General features: G+C 41.5%; 1 protein-coding gene across 4 annotated transcripts in view; it reads left to right on the forward strand.

The window, feature by feature from the left end:
• COL9A1 (collagen type IX alpha 1 chain) overlaps window positions 1-15,082 on the forward strand; it is a gene marked incomplete at its 5' end in the record, with an annotated part of 84,497 nt that overhangs the window by 52,088 nt on the left and 17,327 nt on the right. For all 4 annotated transcript variants that reach the window (XM_081251222.1, XM_081251223.1, XM_081251224.1 and 1 more), the window contains 7 exons: window positions 179-232; window positions 337-390; window positions 8,545-8,598; window positions 9,208-9,279; window positions 9,786-9,821; window positions 10,717-10,761; window positions 12,292-12,324. In XM_081251222.1, coding sequence (XP_081107348.1) covers window positions 179-232; window positions 337-390; window positions 8,545-8,598; window positions 9,208-9,279; window positions 9,786-9,821; window positions 10,717-10,761; window positions 12,292-12,324 — 348 coding nt within the window. The remainder of the gene's footprint in view (window positions 1-178; window positions 233-336; window positions 391-8,544; window positions 8,599-9,207; window positions 9,280-9,785; window positions 9,822-10,716; window positions 10,762-12,291; window positions 12,325-15,082) is intronic.

Genomic DNA, 15,082 nt, shown 5'->3' on the forward strand with positions numbered 1-15,082 from the left:
TCTAACCTAAATCTAAAAAACTTTGATGTACCCACCAAGAAATAGAGTTTACATCTCAATGTAAAATCAGGAAAGTAATGCTATTTAAGTGTAAGAAATACCCAGTCTGGGTAAGACAGGTTGATTATTATGCTTATTTACTGCCTGAATTACTCTAAATATTGTATTTTACCTTCAGGGTAACACAGGTGCTCCAGGGAAGCCTGGTCAACTGGGGAATTCAGGCAAACCGGTAAGTGGCCATAGGTTACCTTTTCATACCTTGTAACCTGTTGTAATCACTAAGCAAAGGATTAGGGAGTTTAACTTTTTCTTTACCTGCCTTCCTCATAACAGGGCCGCCAGGGGCCACCAGGAGAGGTGGGACCCCGAGGACCTCGGGGCCTCCCTGTGAGTATTCCTTTTCTGTAGACCCCTCCCAGAGTGCCTTCCCCGGGCTTTGCTGGGTCTTCCTCCCCTCCTCTCCCTCCTCTCCCTCCCTCCCTCCCTCCCTCCCTCCCTCCCTTCCTTCCTTCCTTTATTCATTCATCCATTAACTCATCCAGGAATGCCTTCTGACGTTTTAACATGTGATAATCCAGATAAACAATGGAACAGGAATGCTACTTAGATATACAATATTCTTTTTTTCCCCTAGAAAGTAGAAACAAAAATGAAGTATTTAAAAAAAACCATGCTGACCCTTTCTGCTCTCATCCTATGATGAAGGAAATATTTTAGTGTGATTAAAAAAAACAACTTTATTGAGGTATATTTCACATACTATACAATTCACCCATTTAAAGTATACAATCCACTAGTTTTAGTCCATTTGAAGAATTGTGCAACCATCACCACAGTCCACTTTAAAACATTTTCATCACCTCAAAAAGAAACTCTAGATCCACTTGCAATTCAACATTTCCTGGCCCCCAGTCCTCTCAAACCTAGGAAACCACTCATCCACTTTCTATAGATATGCCCATTCTGGAAATTTCATATAAATGGAGTCCTGCAGTATGTGGGTTTTTTAACGATTGGCTTCTCTCACTTAGCATAATGTTTCAAGGTTCTTCTATGCTGTACCATGTATCAGTACTTCATTGCTTTTTATTGCCAAATGGTATTCAATTGTATGGACGTACCACATTTTATTCATCCATTCATGCATCGATGGGCATGGGGGTTGTTTCCACTTTTTGGCCATTATGATTAACGCTGCTGTGGACATTTTTCTACAAGTTTTTGTGTTGACTTGTTTCATTTCTCTTGAGTACATACCTACAAGGGGAATTGCTGGGTCATGTGATAACTCTATTTTAATCTTTTAAGAACCTGCCAGACTTCTTTTAGTGTGAATTTGTAAATGTGTCTATTTTGCAGCAAATATAGCTATGTATATTTTCTCAGATACATTTTAACCCTTAGAGAGAAACTGATTTGGAAATGAAACATGATGCACTCAAATTTAACTTTAAAAAATTCTCCCTGGTCTTGATTTTAAGTTCTTATCTTCAAAGCCCGCTGGGTAACACAAAGAACTCCAAGTGAGAACACAGAAACGTTCCCCAATCTCATTGTTACTTTTTAAAGAGCATCTCTTGAGTATGCTGAGTGAGGATTTTCACGCTTCAGAAAAGTGAAATATCCCAGGTGTCTTGCGATATGAGAGTGGAGTTTTCCCACTTCTCACCGCTGTTCGTCAGCTGACCTGTACCAGGCCGTGTCCAGACGTTTCTCTGCAGCCAGTGAAACTAGCTGCTGCTCATGCCTCATTTATCCTTTTCTCCTCTCTGGCTGGGGGTCTGTGAAGTTCTCACTAAAATACTTTCCCTCGATGGACTCTCAGAGCAGTGAGGTCATAGCTGGATCATATTTCTAAAGCAACAGAAAGACTGAACGGTGTGGAGGAAGGGTGCTGGAGCTTTGAGAAAATTGACTATTTCATCTCTCGTGCTCACGTTATAGAGCAGAAAGCAGTACAGTTGTAGGTCCCCCTGCTGATGGCGGGACCAGGCACGGAGCACAAGCCGCACGGGTGCAGTGGGCTCGGCCCATCCCCAGCTCAGGACTCGAGGCCGGCCTTCGGAAGCGATGGCGTGTGGTGGAGGCGGTGCCGACTTCACTCACGGGAGGGCGGCGGATCCGAGGAAGTTATGCCTGCGCAGGGTTTTGAGCCTGATTCTGGTCTTGCTTGTTCAGTTTCTCTAAGCGTCCACATTCTTCCCACTGCTGCTGTCACCGAGGCTCAAAGCCTTGGGGTCCCTCCTCCTGCAGGTCCAGGAGGACCTGCTCATCCTACCACCTCCTCTTTAAAGCCTCCTGTCTTTCTTTCTAAGCCCACTTCCACCCTCTGGCTCAGGTGGTTCACTGCTGCTTGATTGTTGCAGTCATGTCCTGATTTGCCTTCCCTGCTCCCATCTTTCCTTCTACTGCGGCTCACAACAGGGTACTTCTGGTATTCCGGCTGGGATAGCTCTCCGTTCTCCAGGACTCTTGCACATCGCAGGGTGTCTTGCATCTAGAACTCCAGCCGTGTCCCCGCAGTCCTGGCGACAAACGTGAATGCCTGGGGAACGGTAGGGCTGCAAGTCTGCACGTGCCTCCATATTGGTCTTTGCAAAGTACAGCATCCAGCATCATTTCTCTTCTTCATTTAAAAATCTTCAGTGGATTTCCACTGACAATAAAGGAAAGCCTGAAATCCTAAACTGTCTGTTTATTCCCTAGTTTTACTTCCCATTTCTGCCTTGCTCAGAGCCTGTGGTCCAGCCAAGCTAGACTTCATGCTACTTCCCAAACACTCTCTGCACTTCTCAGCCTGCCTGTTTTCTTTGTGATGCCCTGCAACTGAGATGGCTTTTTCCTCTATTTCTCTGACTGGACATCCCATGTGCCCTCCTAGATACAATTGAAGAGTTAATTCTGCAATGGAACCATCTCTGAGGATGCCCTACCCCCCAGATAGAAGTGATCTCTCCTTATTCTGAACCTGTAACCCTTGGTCCCTTTCTGCCCTGTGGTGTGGAAACTGCAGGAAGTCAGGAACATGTCTGATTCACATCTGTGTCCCCTACATCTCTTTCCTCGGGGCCTGCCGTAAGGTCGTGCTCAATAAATATTCCTTGAAATGCATTGGGTGGGAGGTACAGTAAATCTTGCTGTGCTGCTTCTGTTCATAATTGACTTCTCACTTACTGCCGTAAGGTCGTGCTCAATAAATATTCCTTGAAATGCATTGGGTGGGAGGTACAGTAAATCTTGCTATGCTGCTTCTGTTCATAATTGACTTCTCACATACTATAAATTTTTCAGAAAGAGTATCATGTGTGGTTATAAATATTATAGTTCTGGGTCAGGGTTTTTACACCAAAGGTACTTACTGAAAGATACATTTGTTCTTCCATTTTACATCATTAAATTCATTTTCTTGGTAAATTCACACATTGTCGCGTATTCCCCACAAGTTTGATTGGTTCTTCCTGCAAATCTTAAATTGAGAAGCTGAGTAGAAGGAATGAAACCTATTTCTGATGTGTCCTGTGAAAGAATCAAGGTTAACTGTGGTCTGTCTTTGAAATTAAACTGTTCTCCCCTTTCCTCACCATTGTTGCATCAATGTTCGCCAGTGCCACGGCAAAAAGTATTGGACTTTTGGCATCTCTAGAGGTTACGTATGAGCACGTATCTTTACCACGTGGCTTGTGCTTCCAGCTTTCTCTGTCACATTCCCGTGTTTACACATGCGTCTGGGTGACTCCTGGTTTAGAGCCAGCATGTGGCTGGGGCCTCTGATTTGGTCCTATCGTGTAGTCGTTCCGGTCTGTCTTCCTCTTCCAGGCTTCCCAGATCTTGCCAGGGCTTTTGTTGAATGGGTTGTGTTTGCTCCGCTCTCGTGATTTCGACTGGGATGAGTGCCACACCGATCTACCCCCAGTTTTCTGAAGACTCTACACTCATGGAGTGTGGAAGCCTGTCTCCTCTCTCTTGAAGTCTTCTACCCTGACCCCTCACCAACAGCTTCAACACAGAGGTCCCATATGATGTGCTGTTGAGTGACCTAAGCTGCCTTCCTACCCCATCAGACTCTGGAATATTCTCCCAGTCAACACTTCGTGAAGCAGCTGTGATGGTTATAGTGTAAACAGATTGTCATCTGCTTCTGTGTGAGGGGATATTTAAACCTACACTGGAGAGAAATACAAAATACACAATGTGGTAAAATTGAATAAATCTTAAAAAATATTTCTGTGGGGCTTCCCTGGTGGTGCAGTGGTTGAGAGTCCGCCTGCCGATGCAGGGGACATGGGTTCGTGCCCCAGTCCGGGAAGATCCCACGTGTCGCGGAGTGGCTGGGCCTGTGAGCCATGGCCGCTGAGCCTGCGCATCCGGAGCCTGTGCTCCGCAATGGGAGAGGCTGCACCAGTGAGGGGCCCGTGTACCCCATAAAAAAAAAATTTCTGTGGCAAGACTAAAAATTATCCCTGTAGTAGGACTGACATGATCTGCCAATGTTAATATGAAAACGGGTTTGTAAAAGCAGCGATCCTTAGCAGTCATAACTCATCTTCTGGGTTGAGCATCCTTTTTGCCAGAAAGAGGCGTTTAGTGTATACTGCAGACTGAGTGTAGTGATTTATCATTTCCCAGCTCTGAAACTGGCAAGGTACTAAGGGTAATGTTTGTTCTTCAGCTACTTAGCATTTTGGGTTATCAGGCAAATACAACAACCATCACAATCTAGAGCACAGTGGAGTAAAATTCATTTTTTTGGTAAAATAATTATGACAACCCACGTATAATAAAATGCATTTTTCGGTGGTATTTTAGAAGTCTAATAGTTCCTTTTTTTTTTTTTTTGCGGTATGCGGGCCTCTCACTGCTGTGGCCTCTCCCGTAGCACAGGCTCTGGACGCGCAGGCTCAGCAGCCATGGCTCACGGGCCCAGCCACTCCGTGGCATGTGGAATCTTCCCAGACCAGGGCTCGAACCCGTGTCCCCTGCATCGGCAGGCGAACTCTCAACCACAGCACCACCAGGGAAGCCCTAATAGTTCCATTTTGAAAGGGAGACTTCCATATTGAAGTATTTGTATTTATTAAAATGAGTTTTCCAAAATAGCTCCTAGAATTTGTTTATAAAAAAGGCGCCTTCTTAGTGATCTGACAGAAACTCGAGAAATGAGGACTAGAGACTTGTTTTTTCCAAGCATAACTCATGCTTTTAAAGAAATTTGGAAGATTTGAAGTGAAAATAACATTTAATGGAATATTTGATTGAAAACCATCATTTTGACTGATGTCTTTATTCCTTGGATAAACATAATAACTAACATGTCTGCCATGCTTACTATGAGCTGGACGTTGTTCTAAGTACTTCATGTATCTATTCAATCCTCCCGAAAGCCCATTTTACAGATGAGGAGACCGAGGCACAGAGGGGTTGAGTTGCCTGCCTGGAGTCAGCTGGTGCATGTCAGAGCCGAACTTCAGACCTGGCCTTGGGGCTCAGTGTCCAGGTCCCCATCTCCACCCTCCAATGCCTCCAAAGTCAAGGTTCTGCTGGATGTTTTTATTTGAAGTTAGCTTGGCAAATTCTAACGGCACAAAACACATTTAGCAAATTTTAGTACTTATGGAGCTTTCGCAGTGAGCATTTAACAAGAATCTAACTAAAGCTGGTGAAGACACACAAACAGAACATAAGCCCCAGCAATTTCCTGGGTCTTACCCCAGACCTACAGAATCAGGACCTGGGGGAGAGGGGTGGAATGTGGAGGGGAAACGGGAGGTGGGTTGGTGAGGACACCAGTGAAATATATTTCTAGAACCTCCTCAGGGGATTCTGATGCACAGCCAGGGTTCGGAATCATTGGTAGAGGGTCTGCATCTTTTTTTTCTTTAAGCCTTGATTGGCTTCTTAGATAAGGATGAATTGGAAGATGTGTCTTAATGTGTTGGAGATAAATATGGTGGCACAGTGCACCCAAGAGAAAAATGGAGCATTTACTTATGGTCTTCACATTTTCAGTGGTAGGATGTTGCCTTTTTACCTGGTTCCTTCCAATTCTCTTGTTAAAACCCATAACTTTTGTCAAGAAGTTTGTAAATATCAGCCATGGGACAGAAGAGCCGTTTCCCCACCAGCCTCCCTGGCCCACATCTGAGAATGTGGTTTCACCATAGCTGTTGAAACAGAAGAGATTTATCATTTTTTTAGCACTCCTATTGTTACCAGGTTAGGGTGAATTGCTACCTGCAGGGTGTATTTAGTTTAACCTGTGTTTTTTTAGAGATTACTATTTATATCTCAATTGCTCATGTTCATCTTAGTTACAGGTGAAATGAAAGAACTTAGAGGAAGAATATGCATGTTTTTAGAACACATAGAAATCATAAGAATGGCCATGAGAAAATCTTGCCCTAACTTTTTTTTTTTTTTTTTTTTGGTAGCTGTTTGGTCATTGTGAAAATAAACATTACCTTTTTGCACAGTGGGATGATTTCTATAGAAATACCTAAGTTCAGAATAGCCAAGGATTTATAAGCTAGACATGAAATGAAAATGAGGAACCACACGCTGTCTATTTGTGCAGGAACAGAAAAGTGATTTCACCCATCCCTCCCCTGGTCCTACGTGTGTTGCCCTGTCATGGCTATAGGTCAGCAGAGCAGGCTGCCTAGACTGGGTTCTGAGCCGTTCGTAGGTATTACCAAGGGCTGCCGGGGCTTGCAAAAGACTTCTGAGCTGAATAATAAGAGCTCATGAAAGACAGAGAAAATAAGATTCTAGCAGAGAAAATCTTCGTCTTTGACTGAAAAGCTAATTAATCTCTCCAAAAGTAAATGAAAGATTATACAGTCCTTTATTTTCATTTAGCCTTTTGGTTTGTGGAAGAGGAAAAGAGCATATTAATCATCTTTGTTTTGGATAAGATGGCATCATGGTTCATTTATTTAGAAATGAATACTTGAGGTTGTATCGAGAACTTTGCTTTCCCTTTCTGGCACGATTAATTATGTTTCCCACCAATGACTGTTAATCGTTCTGTGAATTAAAGTCTTTTATCTCAATGACATTTAGGATCTCAGTCAGGATGCAGTTCAGAAATAATTTGAAAATGCCAGCAGAGCGGATGTACTGAAGAAAATCTATCTTGAACTTTGAAGTACTGGGTCATATTAATGGAGTGAAACCCAATCTTTATGTGTAGAGACACATAGAAGAATCTATCTTAAGGGCTGGTTTTCACCTGACTTAATCAATATATCCTTCTAACATCCATCCACATGGGGCACTGCTTCTGGCTTCCAAGCTGCTCACAAGGGTTATGTACCAATGTATTATTCAAACTCATGCATTAGACAGAACATTTATATAAAAGTGTTTGAAAATCATTTAAGAGTATTTTGTTTAAATCACCTGGAAGTCATATGAAACAACTGCCATGAAATTATAGCTAGAGACTTGTAATTTGGCATACATTTCTCAGTCCTCTAGAGCAACTGAAAATGCAGAAGGTTTATAGATCTTGACATTTTGTTCTTTTTATAGATGAATGAATAACATATGGGTCAGATCAGCATAGTCTTATCAGAAGCACTTATAAATATTAAACATTAATATGAAGTTGTCATGTCATTTTAAAGAAAAACAAACTCAAAAGACTACCTTCATTTTGTGTACACCATCCAGGAAATGTGATTATTTATCCAGCAACCTCAGTGTTCAGCTTAGTTGAACTTGCATTAGAAATGAAACAAGCTTTTGTCAGACTGCATAAAAGTGTATGAAGTTCTCAGAGAAAGAAACTGAAGAGTTCATGGTGTTTCCTTTTCTCAAAGGGCTTAGAGTTTCCAATAAATTGATACTGGCTCACAACATGAAATGAGTGTGTTGCTTTTGGTGTATCTGCATTATAAATTGTACTTTCCAAAGTCTATTTAACCTTTTAAGACATGTTTAGAAGGAGTAGAACAAAGAATCTTTCAGAAACTTTATACATTTCTACTATTTATGTCTTTTTGAAGTTACAGTAGTAATTTGAAGGTGAACATCTCCGTCCTGTGTCTTTTTCACTCTTTCGAGGTTCAAGATCATTTGCCAGATGCTGCTTTAAAATGTACTGTGGACCTGAAATTTACTCTGTGTTTTACACATTTATGTGGAATTCAAAATTTTACTCTACCTATACCTCAAGAACATGTAGTGTAAACGAGAGGATAAAGCATGTACACAAATCACCATAATCTAACTTGGATGGTGAAGTAGAGGCTGAACATTCCTAATTGCCATTTCTTGTAGACGTATCAGGTGTGATGTCCACTGAACAGTTTGCATTCAAAACGAACAGCATTAGGACTGTTAGAGCTCAGGATGAACACCGACGAGGCTGCAGGCATTTCATATAAAGGTCTCTGCCTTCAGCTGAAGATGGGGAGAATACTTTGGTGACCTTTATATTTAAACAAAAACTTAGGTAGCATGTTACTTCGTTGAAATAGTGATTAAACATTTGCATTTCGGCAAACTGTCTGGTTGACCACCATGTTTGTGTGTTTCTAGGGCAGTAGAGGTGAAGAAGGGCCAGTAGGAGCCCCAGGACTACCAGGTAAACTGGTAAGTAAGAGTTCTAGTCCCTGGCAGTTTATTTGCTTCATACGAAACACAATACATTTTTTAAAAGAAGCAAGGAGAGAAAAATAATTCACAAGGGGCAATTGCATCATCCTTACTTGATTTCTATTCCTATGTGAATGTGTGAAAATGTAAATGAGGAATTTCAAATTAAATCTAGGAGACCCTTAAAGGGTATTTAAATCAGTGTGGTTTGGAGCATTTATTTGAAAACGGGGAGAGATACAAAGTGCTACATTTAGCTCCTGCTTGTTCTTGGACTTGGAAAGCAAGTGCGGGAATGCTGCCGTTTACTTCTCCAGCCGTGCTTGTTTACACAGACAGCGAGGAGGGGACTCAGCTCAAAGAGGCCACTGTTGGGAAGGGGTGCTAGCCCTGGAACTGGGGACCTCAGAGGTGGGATGGAGTGGGGTGGGGGAGCTGGCTCTCTTCTCCTGGGAGTTGGGAGAGTGACAAATTTTAGAAGCAGAGTTGAACCAACACTGCACATTTATCCTAGACAGGACTCCACACACTCAAGGTTGCATCTGGCTTATGTGCTTTCAATGTTGCGGTACCAGTGGTTCTGGGGACTCTGTGTTTGTCTTTCAGGGTTCTCTCGGCAGCCCTGGCCTCCCTGGCTTGCCTGGCCCCCCTGGATTTCCTGGAATGAAAGGTGACAGGGTAAGATACCTAGCTGTCCAGAAAGTTCCTTATTTGGAAGGGTGATTTCTACTATGTTGAGAAACCAAGGTCGCTTTTGGCCCAATGGAGAATTTTTCTAGAAATTACCATAGAGAGCTATCAAGAAAGATATCTTAAATTACTGAGAGTTGAGATTAAGAAACAAAAAAATCTATTAATATAGTAATTTATCAGAAGGGAAAAATAAAAGCTGAGTAAATAAAAATTTCAGCTGTAATCACACATCCTATTCAGTTCTAAACTTCCAGTCCTACTAGTTACATTTCACACGGATGTGCTCAGGGGACACTTCGGGTTGCCAGTCACTTTTCTGGACAACTGTCAGTTTCTCCAGGTCTGACCTGACTCTTGCTAGGTGGTGGTGAGGCGATGGGGATTATTCATACTTGTTCCTATTCACCAGCCCAATAAGGGGAGTTGGTTCGTTTGAAATTATATAGTTAAAAACCTCAAAACACTGAAAAAGTATATTTTATTCATTGCAGGGTGTAGTTGGTGAACCTGGTCCAAAGGGTGAACAGGTAGGTGCCATGCGTGGAATGTAGCGCTTAATGTGCATTAATGTGCTTTACCAGCAGGGGGCACTGGCTGATCTGCGGTGTGGGTAAAATGTGGAGGCTCAATGTACTTCTTAGTGAGTGAAACGCAGGGTTTAACTTGGTCTGTAGCCTTATCTACCTTTTTTTTTTTTTTTTGCTGTACGCGGGCCTCTCACTGCTGTGGCCTCTCCCGTTGCGGAGCACAGGCTCTGGACGCGCAGGCTCAGCAGCCATGGCTCACGGGCCCAGCCGCTCCGCGGCATGTGGGATTCTCCCGGACCGGGGCACGAACCCGTGTCCCCTGCATCGGCAGGCGGACTCTCAACCACTGCGCCACCAGGGAAGCCCCTTATCTACCATTTTAATAAGCCGGAGCGCATGATGGCTCTGCCTTCAAGAACACACATTGTCCTTCCTTTGAAAAGAGTGGCCCTGTCTCTTACGCAACAGATTGGTTTACTCCAGTCTGATGAGGCCTTCCATAGACGCATCATAATGTTTTGTTTTTTCTTTACCAAGACCTTATCAAATAAACAATGCATGTGAATTAGAGTTAGTCCTTGTCCTGGTGTTGTTTTTATTTTTTTTCTTCAACTGTAAGAGCCCTTTTAAAGTATTACCTAATTATAAAATTGCTAGATATAGTCATTAATCCTTACCTTTAGCAGAAACTCAACTTCACCTTCTGGCTTTTCTCTGGGCTGTTTTCTGGGTTGGACAAGCCCCTGACAGCTAGATAGGAAAACCACTGAGATCATTTCATATTTCTGCATGATCTTGGGGGCACTGCAGGGACTTTTGAATGCTTCTCAATGTTGACTAGTTCAAATTGAGCCAAGGAACTAAGAATTTTTAAAAAGTGACTTTTAATTTTTAGGGTGCCTCTGGTGAAGAGGGAGAACTGGGAGAAAGGGGTGAACTGGTAAGACACTTTTTTTTTCTGGTTATCGATGGAGATTCACTGATGTTGAACTGCATTAGAAACGTGTACTTTTTCTTTTCTCTGACCTTGCTATCCTTGCTGACTTCTTTAAAGGTAATATGTTTCTACGTAAGCTAAAAAACAACCCCCGAGAATCGCACCCAAGATCAAGTAAAGTGGAGGGGAAACACGCCAACATTGATAGACGTGGCCTTAACTGTTGGGAGGACAAAGCGTTCCCTTTGGAGGGCATGTTTTCTGTGGTTTTCCATGTAGACATTCAAGGTGATTCTTATATGGCTGTAGACAAGTCTACGAATAGTGTCCATCATGGAAACAAAATTAAAGCTTTATTATAGTTTGTATTATAGATTATTGTAGTTAGAGAGTTGAGGCTCCCAAGTTTGACCGTGGGTACTCTCCACGGCCTTTTGGAGTCTAAGACCCTCCGAAGAAGTGATTCCAGGTCCAGGGGCGCCTTCTGCTCAACCCCCAGGAAGGTGGGGAGGAGAGCAAGACATCACCTCCACAGCACTGCTAGGTCTGCTGGTGCATCCTTTATGCTTATGACACAGTCTAACAGGACCTCGTGTGGAAACTTATGCTTGGTCCTTTGGGGGGTGTGTGTGTGACAGAATTCTCAGAAAAGAGTTTCAGAGAGCTTTTAGGACAGGAGAAAATGCTGATAGTGTTTTATTCAGAGTTTTAGGATTTCAGTTAACATCTGAATGAGGCAAAGCTTCCTAACTATTAAGTAAATTAGAAAAAGGGTGATTTCAATTTTATTTTCTGTTGAAACTGTTCATTTTATTAGCTAAGAGGATGTTTTATTCTTTAATTTATTTATTTTTAAATTTTTGTTTATTTATTTTTGGCTGCACTGTGCAGCCTCTGGGATCTTAGCTCCCCTACAAGGGATCGAACCCGTGCCCCCTGCATTGGAAGCGTGGAGTCTTAACCACTGGACCTCCAGGGAGGTCCTTAAGGGGATGTTTTAAGTCATCTTGTTTTGTAGTGGACATGCTGCTAAGATGAGCTGAATTCATACCTAGAACTAGTGGTGGGAGATAGTCAAGGGGTTTTTTTTTTTTTAAGCATAAGACCATGCATATTTGGTTTGATACACTTTTGGGGATGAGTTTAAAAATATTGTTAGAGTTTCAGAAATGAAGTCATCTGGTTTAAATGTCTATTATGTTTTATAACAGCATGCTAGCTTAATGTCTTTTGACTTGCACATTTCAGTTCTCCACACCTAGCCGTTTAAATCTGAATGCAGCCTTGGAGAGCTGTGATTCAACCCTATTATTTAACAGACCAGTTAGCCAAAGGCTGGGAGGTTGCAAAGTTTACACTGGGTCCTGAAGTAAGTAGCAGAGCTGGGACCAGAATCCAAATTGTGAATCTAATTTTTTTCTGTGGTGTCATGCTTCTTCTGTTCATGGTTTTCTGTTGAGTTTGGCAGCATGATAACCTTTTTAGAGTTTTTAGTAAACATTGTTCTAATATAATTTTGTTTTATTGATTTAGGGAGATATAGGATTACCTGGCCCAAAGGGATCTGTAAGTATAATGAACAGTAACGGTATAAAAAATAAAAATATGAATAAAGCTATAGAAAATGCAATGCTGTGCTTTATGAAATCATTCTAGAAAATTCAATTCTAAAAGGACTTACCTTTAAGGAAATTAACACCTAAATTTATTCTCTAAGTAGTGGATTAGTCCAAAGAAAAAAGCCTCACAACAGTGTAAATGGATCTGCCTTTTGACCTAATTACTCTAAAGGAAGTTGTTTTTTTCATATTAAAGTGGCTCACTGAATATACGTCGTAATTTCTTCCACAAATGGTTTATTTTATAAGAACCGACCTGTGCTCTGCAGTGACAAGAACATAAGTGAATTTCATTGTCAGTCATAGCATTGCAAATATTTCAGCAATTTTCTTAATCTTCTGTGTGTTCTCTTTGGGGAAGTAAGATATAGGCACGATACCTAAGAAAATACAGATAATTATTAGAGCGAGAAAATAACCATCTCATTTAATTTATCATTTTACAGAAACTAAACTGATGTCCTTAGAGATTAGATGTATTCAGAATTACAGAATCAATTAATAGCAAATCTAGAATGGCTTGCTAATTTGAAAGGAACGCACATCTAATAAAATAAGAAATTTAAGATAATACAAGCAGAAAGCAGGAAGCTCAGACTTCAATCTCAAGTGCATCTATCACCAGTTTCCATTAATCTCCAAGTCTTCTTGTTTCTGGAACCCCGCCACCGACTTCTCTCTGTCCTGGTCCAACGTGTCATCCTCGTGACAGCCAATGTCATCTAGATGAAAAGATAAAGCCCACTACCTATTCCTCCTCTGCTTAAAACCCTTTAAGAATAACATTTTATAGAATAATTCAGACTCTTAGCAAATGTATACAAAGCCTTCGATGAAGTGGTCTGAGCCTCACCAGCCTCATCTCCGACCTCTCTGGAACGCCATCTGTCTATGGTTCTTTTTACTTGGCACATGCTGTTCAATGCCTTGTGCTCTTCTAGTCCAGGACACTCTTTCTCTTTCCTTAGAATAGTACCTCCTACCTACGCTTTTAGCCGCATCCTCAGCTCAGCTTTCTCCGGGAGGACCCGCCCAGGCTTGGTTACAGTGCCCTGCCCTGGGCTCTTCACACAGCCCTGAGATGGAAATGATTACATTATATTACCTTACCTGTTTACATACTGCCTCTAAACCCCATGTGACAGTCTCAAGCTTCAAATAACATCTTTATGCCTAAGAATCTTTGACAGAAATCGTTTAGGATTGAGAACAATGTGAAGAGTAAACCTTGATAGATAGAATTTGGTAATGGAAATCCTCCTTCACTGCCTAGAAATAATCAGTAATGTTCAAAGGTGAGAATTCAAGTTATAAAGGAAAAAAGTGGATGAACAAAGCAGGTGTGAAAATGAGTTAATTTCATTTCAATTTGGATGTAATACTAGGAATTAGCTCTTGGTTCATCACCTCCCTTCCTACCCCTGTCTTTCCTGACATGACCCAAGTAATACAGATGAAAGTAAAGTGCACCGTCCCAGAATCAGGGCAAAGAGTTACTAACAGAAAAGCTTTACCTTTTCTCAGTGGTTTCAGCAAGACAAAGCTGGTAAGTGAGTGTGAGGTCTGCATGCTGGTTTCTACATCAGCATATCCCTCCTCAAGTAGGAATTCTTTCCCAAAGACCCAGGGCCCTTGTGACATCCTGGTCATGTTGGCCCTTGATCTCTTCATCAAAAATGCCCTGCTGCTTGTTCTAGCAAAATTTCAGATGTTGCCAGCAAGGTAATACACTCTGAGTTGGTCTCCTTTGTTTTCCACCAGCTCTTTAGCACATTCTGAATTCATTCTGGCTTCTCCTCCGGGTTTTTTTAGAAGTTGCTATGGTCTTGCATACCAGTCACCTGACAGTTCCCCAGGCTTCGTTCCATAACACATGCTTAGCTTTCCCCCTTGACCCTGACTCTGGAAATCGTTTAAGCCATAATTTCTTCATAGAGGCAATTTTGACAGGTTGACTAAGATGAATATCCATTTTTTTTGTATAAAGCACACTCCGTGAGCTTTCTTTAGATGTGTCTAGTGAAAGCCTTGCTTCATCACCTTTATTTCTTCAGTTTAAAACATTTGAGCTTTTGAACAAGTTGGCTTTTCCTAGATAAATGTTGCATATGAAAAAGAAGCAGGATTGAGCTGCTTTATGAACATTCAGATCTTGAGCAGTGGTGTTCCCTCAGTGTCTCCTGTGCTTTTATCTTCTCGTTTTTATTCTGAAAACTACAGTCCACTGAAACTACTTTGCCACAAATTCCACCAGAGGTAGTTTAAGAAAAAGTGAATTAATTGAGTCTCTCTTTAAAGCAGTTTTTGTAGATGAGGACTTTAAAGATGCTTTTAGTGGTCTGCTTTCAGAAGAAAAATTTAATTGGTATATGCTTTTGTGCCAAGGAAATAATTGGTTTATTTTTAACATCTTTCATGTTTAGATTTTTAACTTCCTCAATACTTAGATAAACTATGGACTCACTCTTTTTGTTCTGGCATTTTAAATGCATTGATTTAGTTTTATGTTAGTATTTGATAATTCCTGGATACATCTGGCTTCTTCAAATTCTTCTCCAAAGAATGTTATAAAGGCTAAATAACTTATGTTCTTGGAAATATCTTTATTTTATGCTTTCTATATGGGTGATATAGAATGTGACATGTCTTGTGAACTCAGTGGCCTTTCTGTGGCCAGAAAATGTTAACACGTTTTATTAAAAATT

The sequence above is a fragment of the Mesoplodon bidens genome (assembly GCF_964165515.1).
Source record: "Mesoplodon bidens genome assembly, chromosome: 12".
In the NCBI taxonomy this organism is placed as follows: Eukaryota; Metazoa; Chordata; class Mammalia; order Artiodactyla; family Ziphiidae; genus Mesoplodon; species Mesoplodon bidens.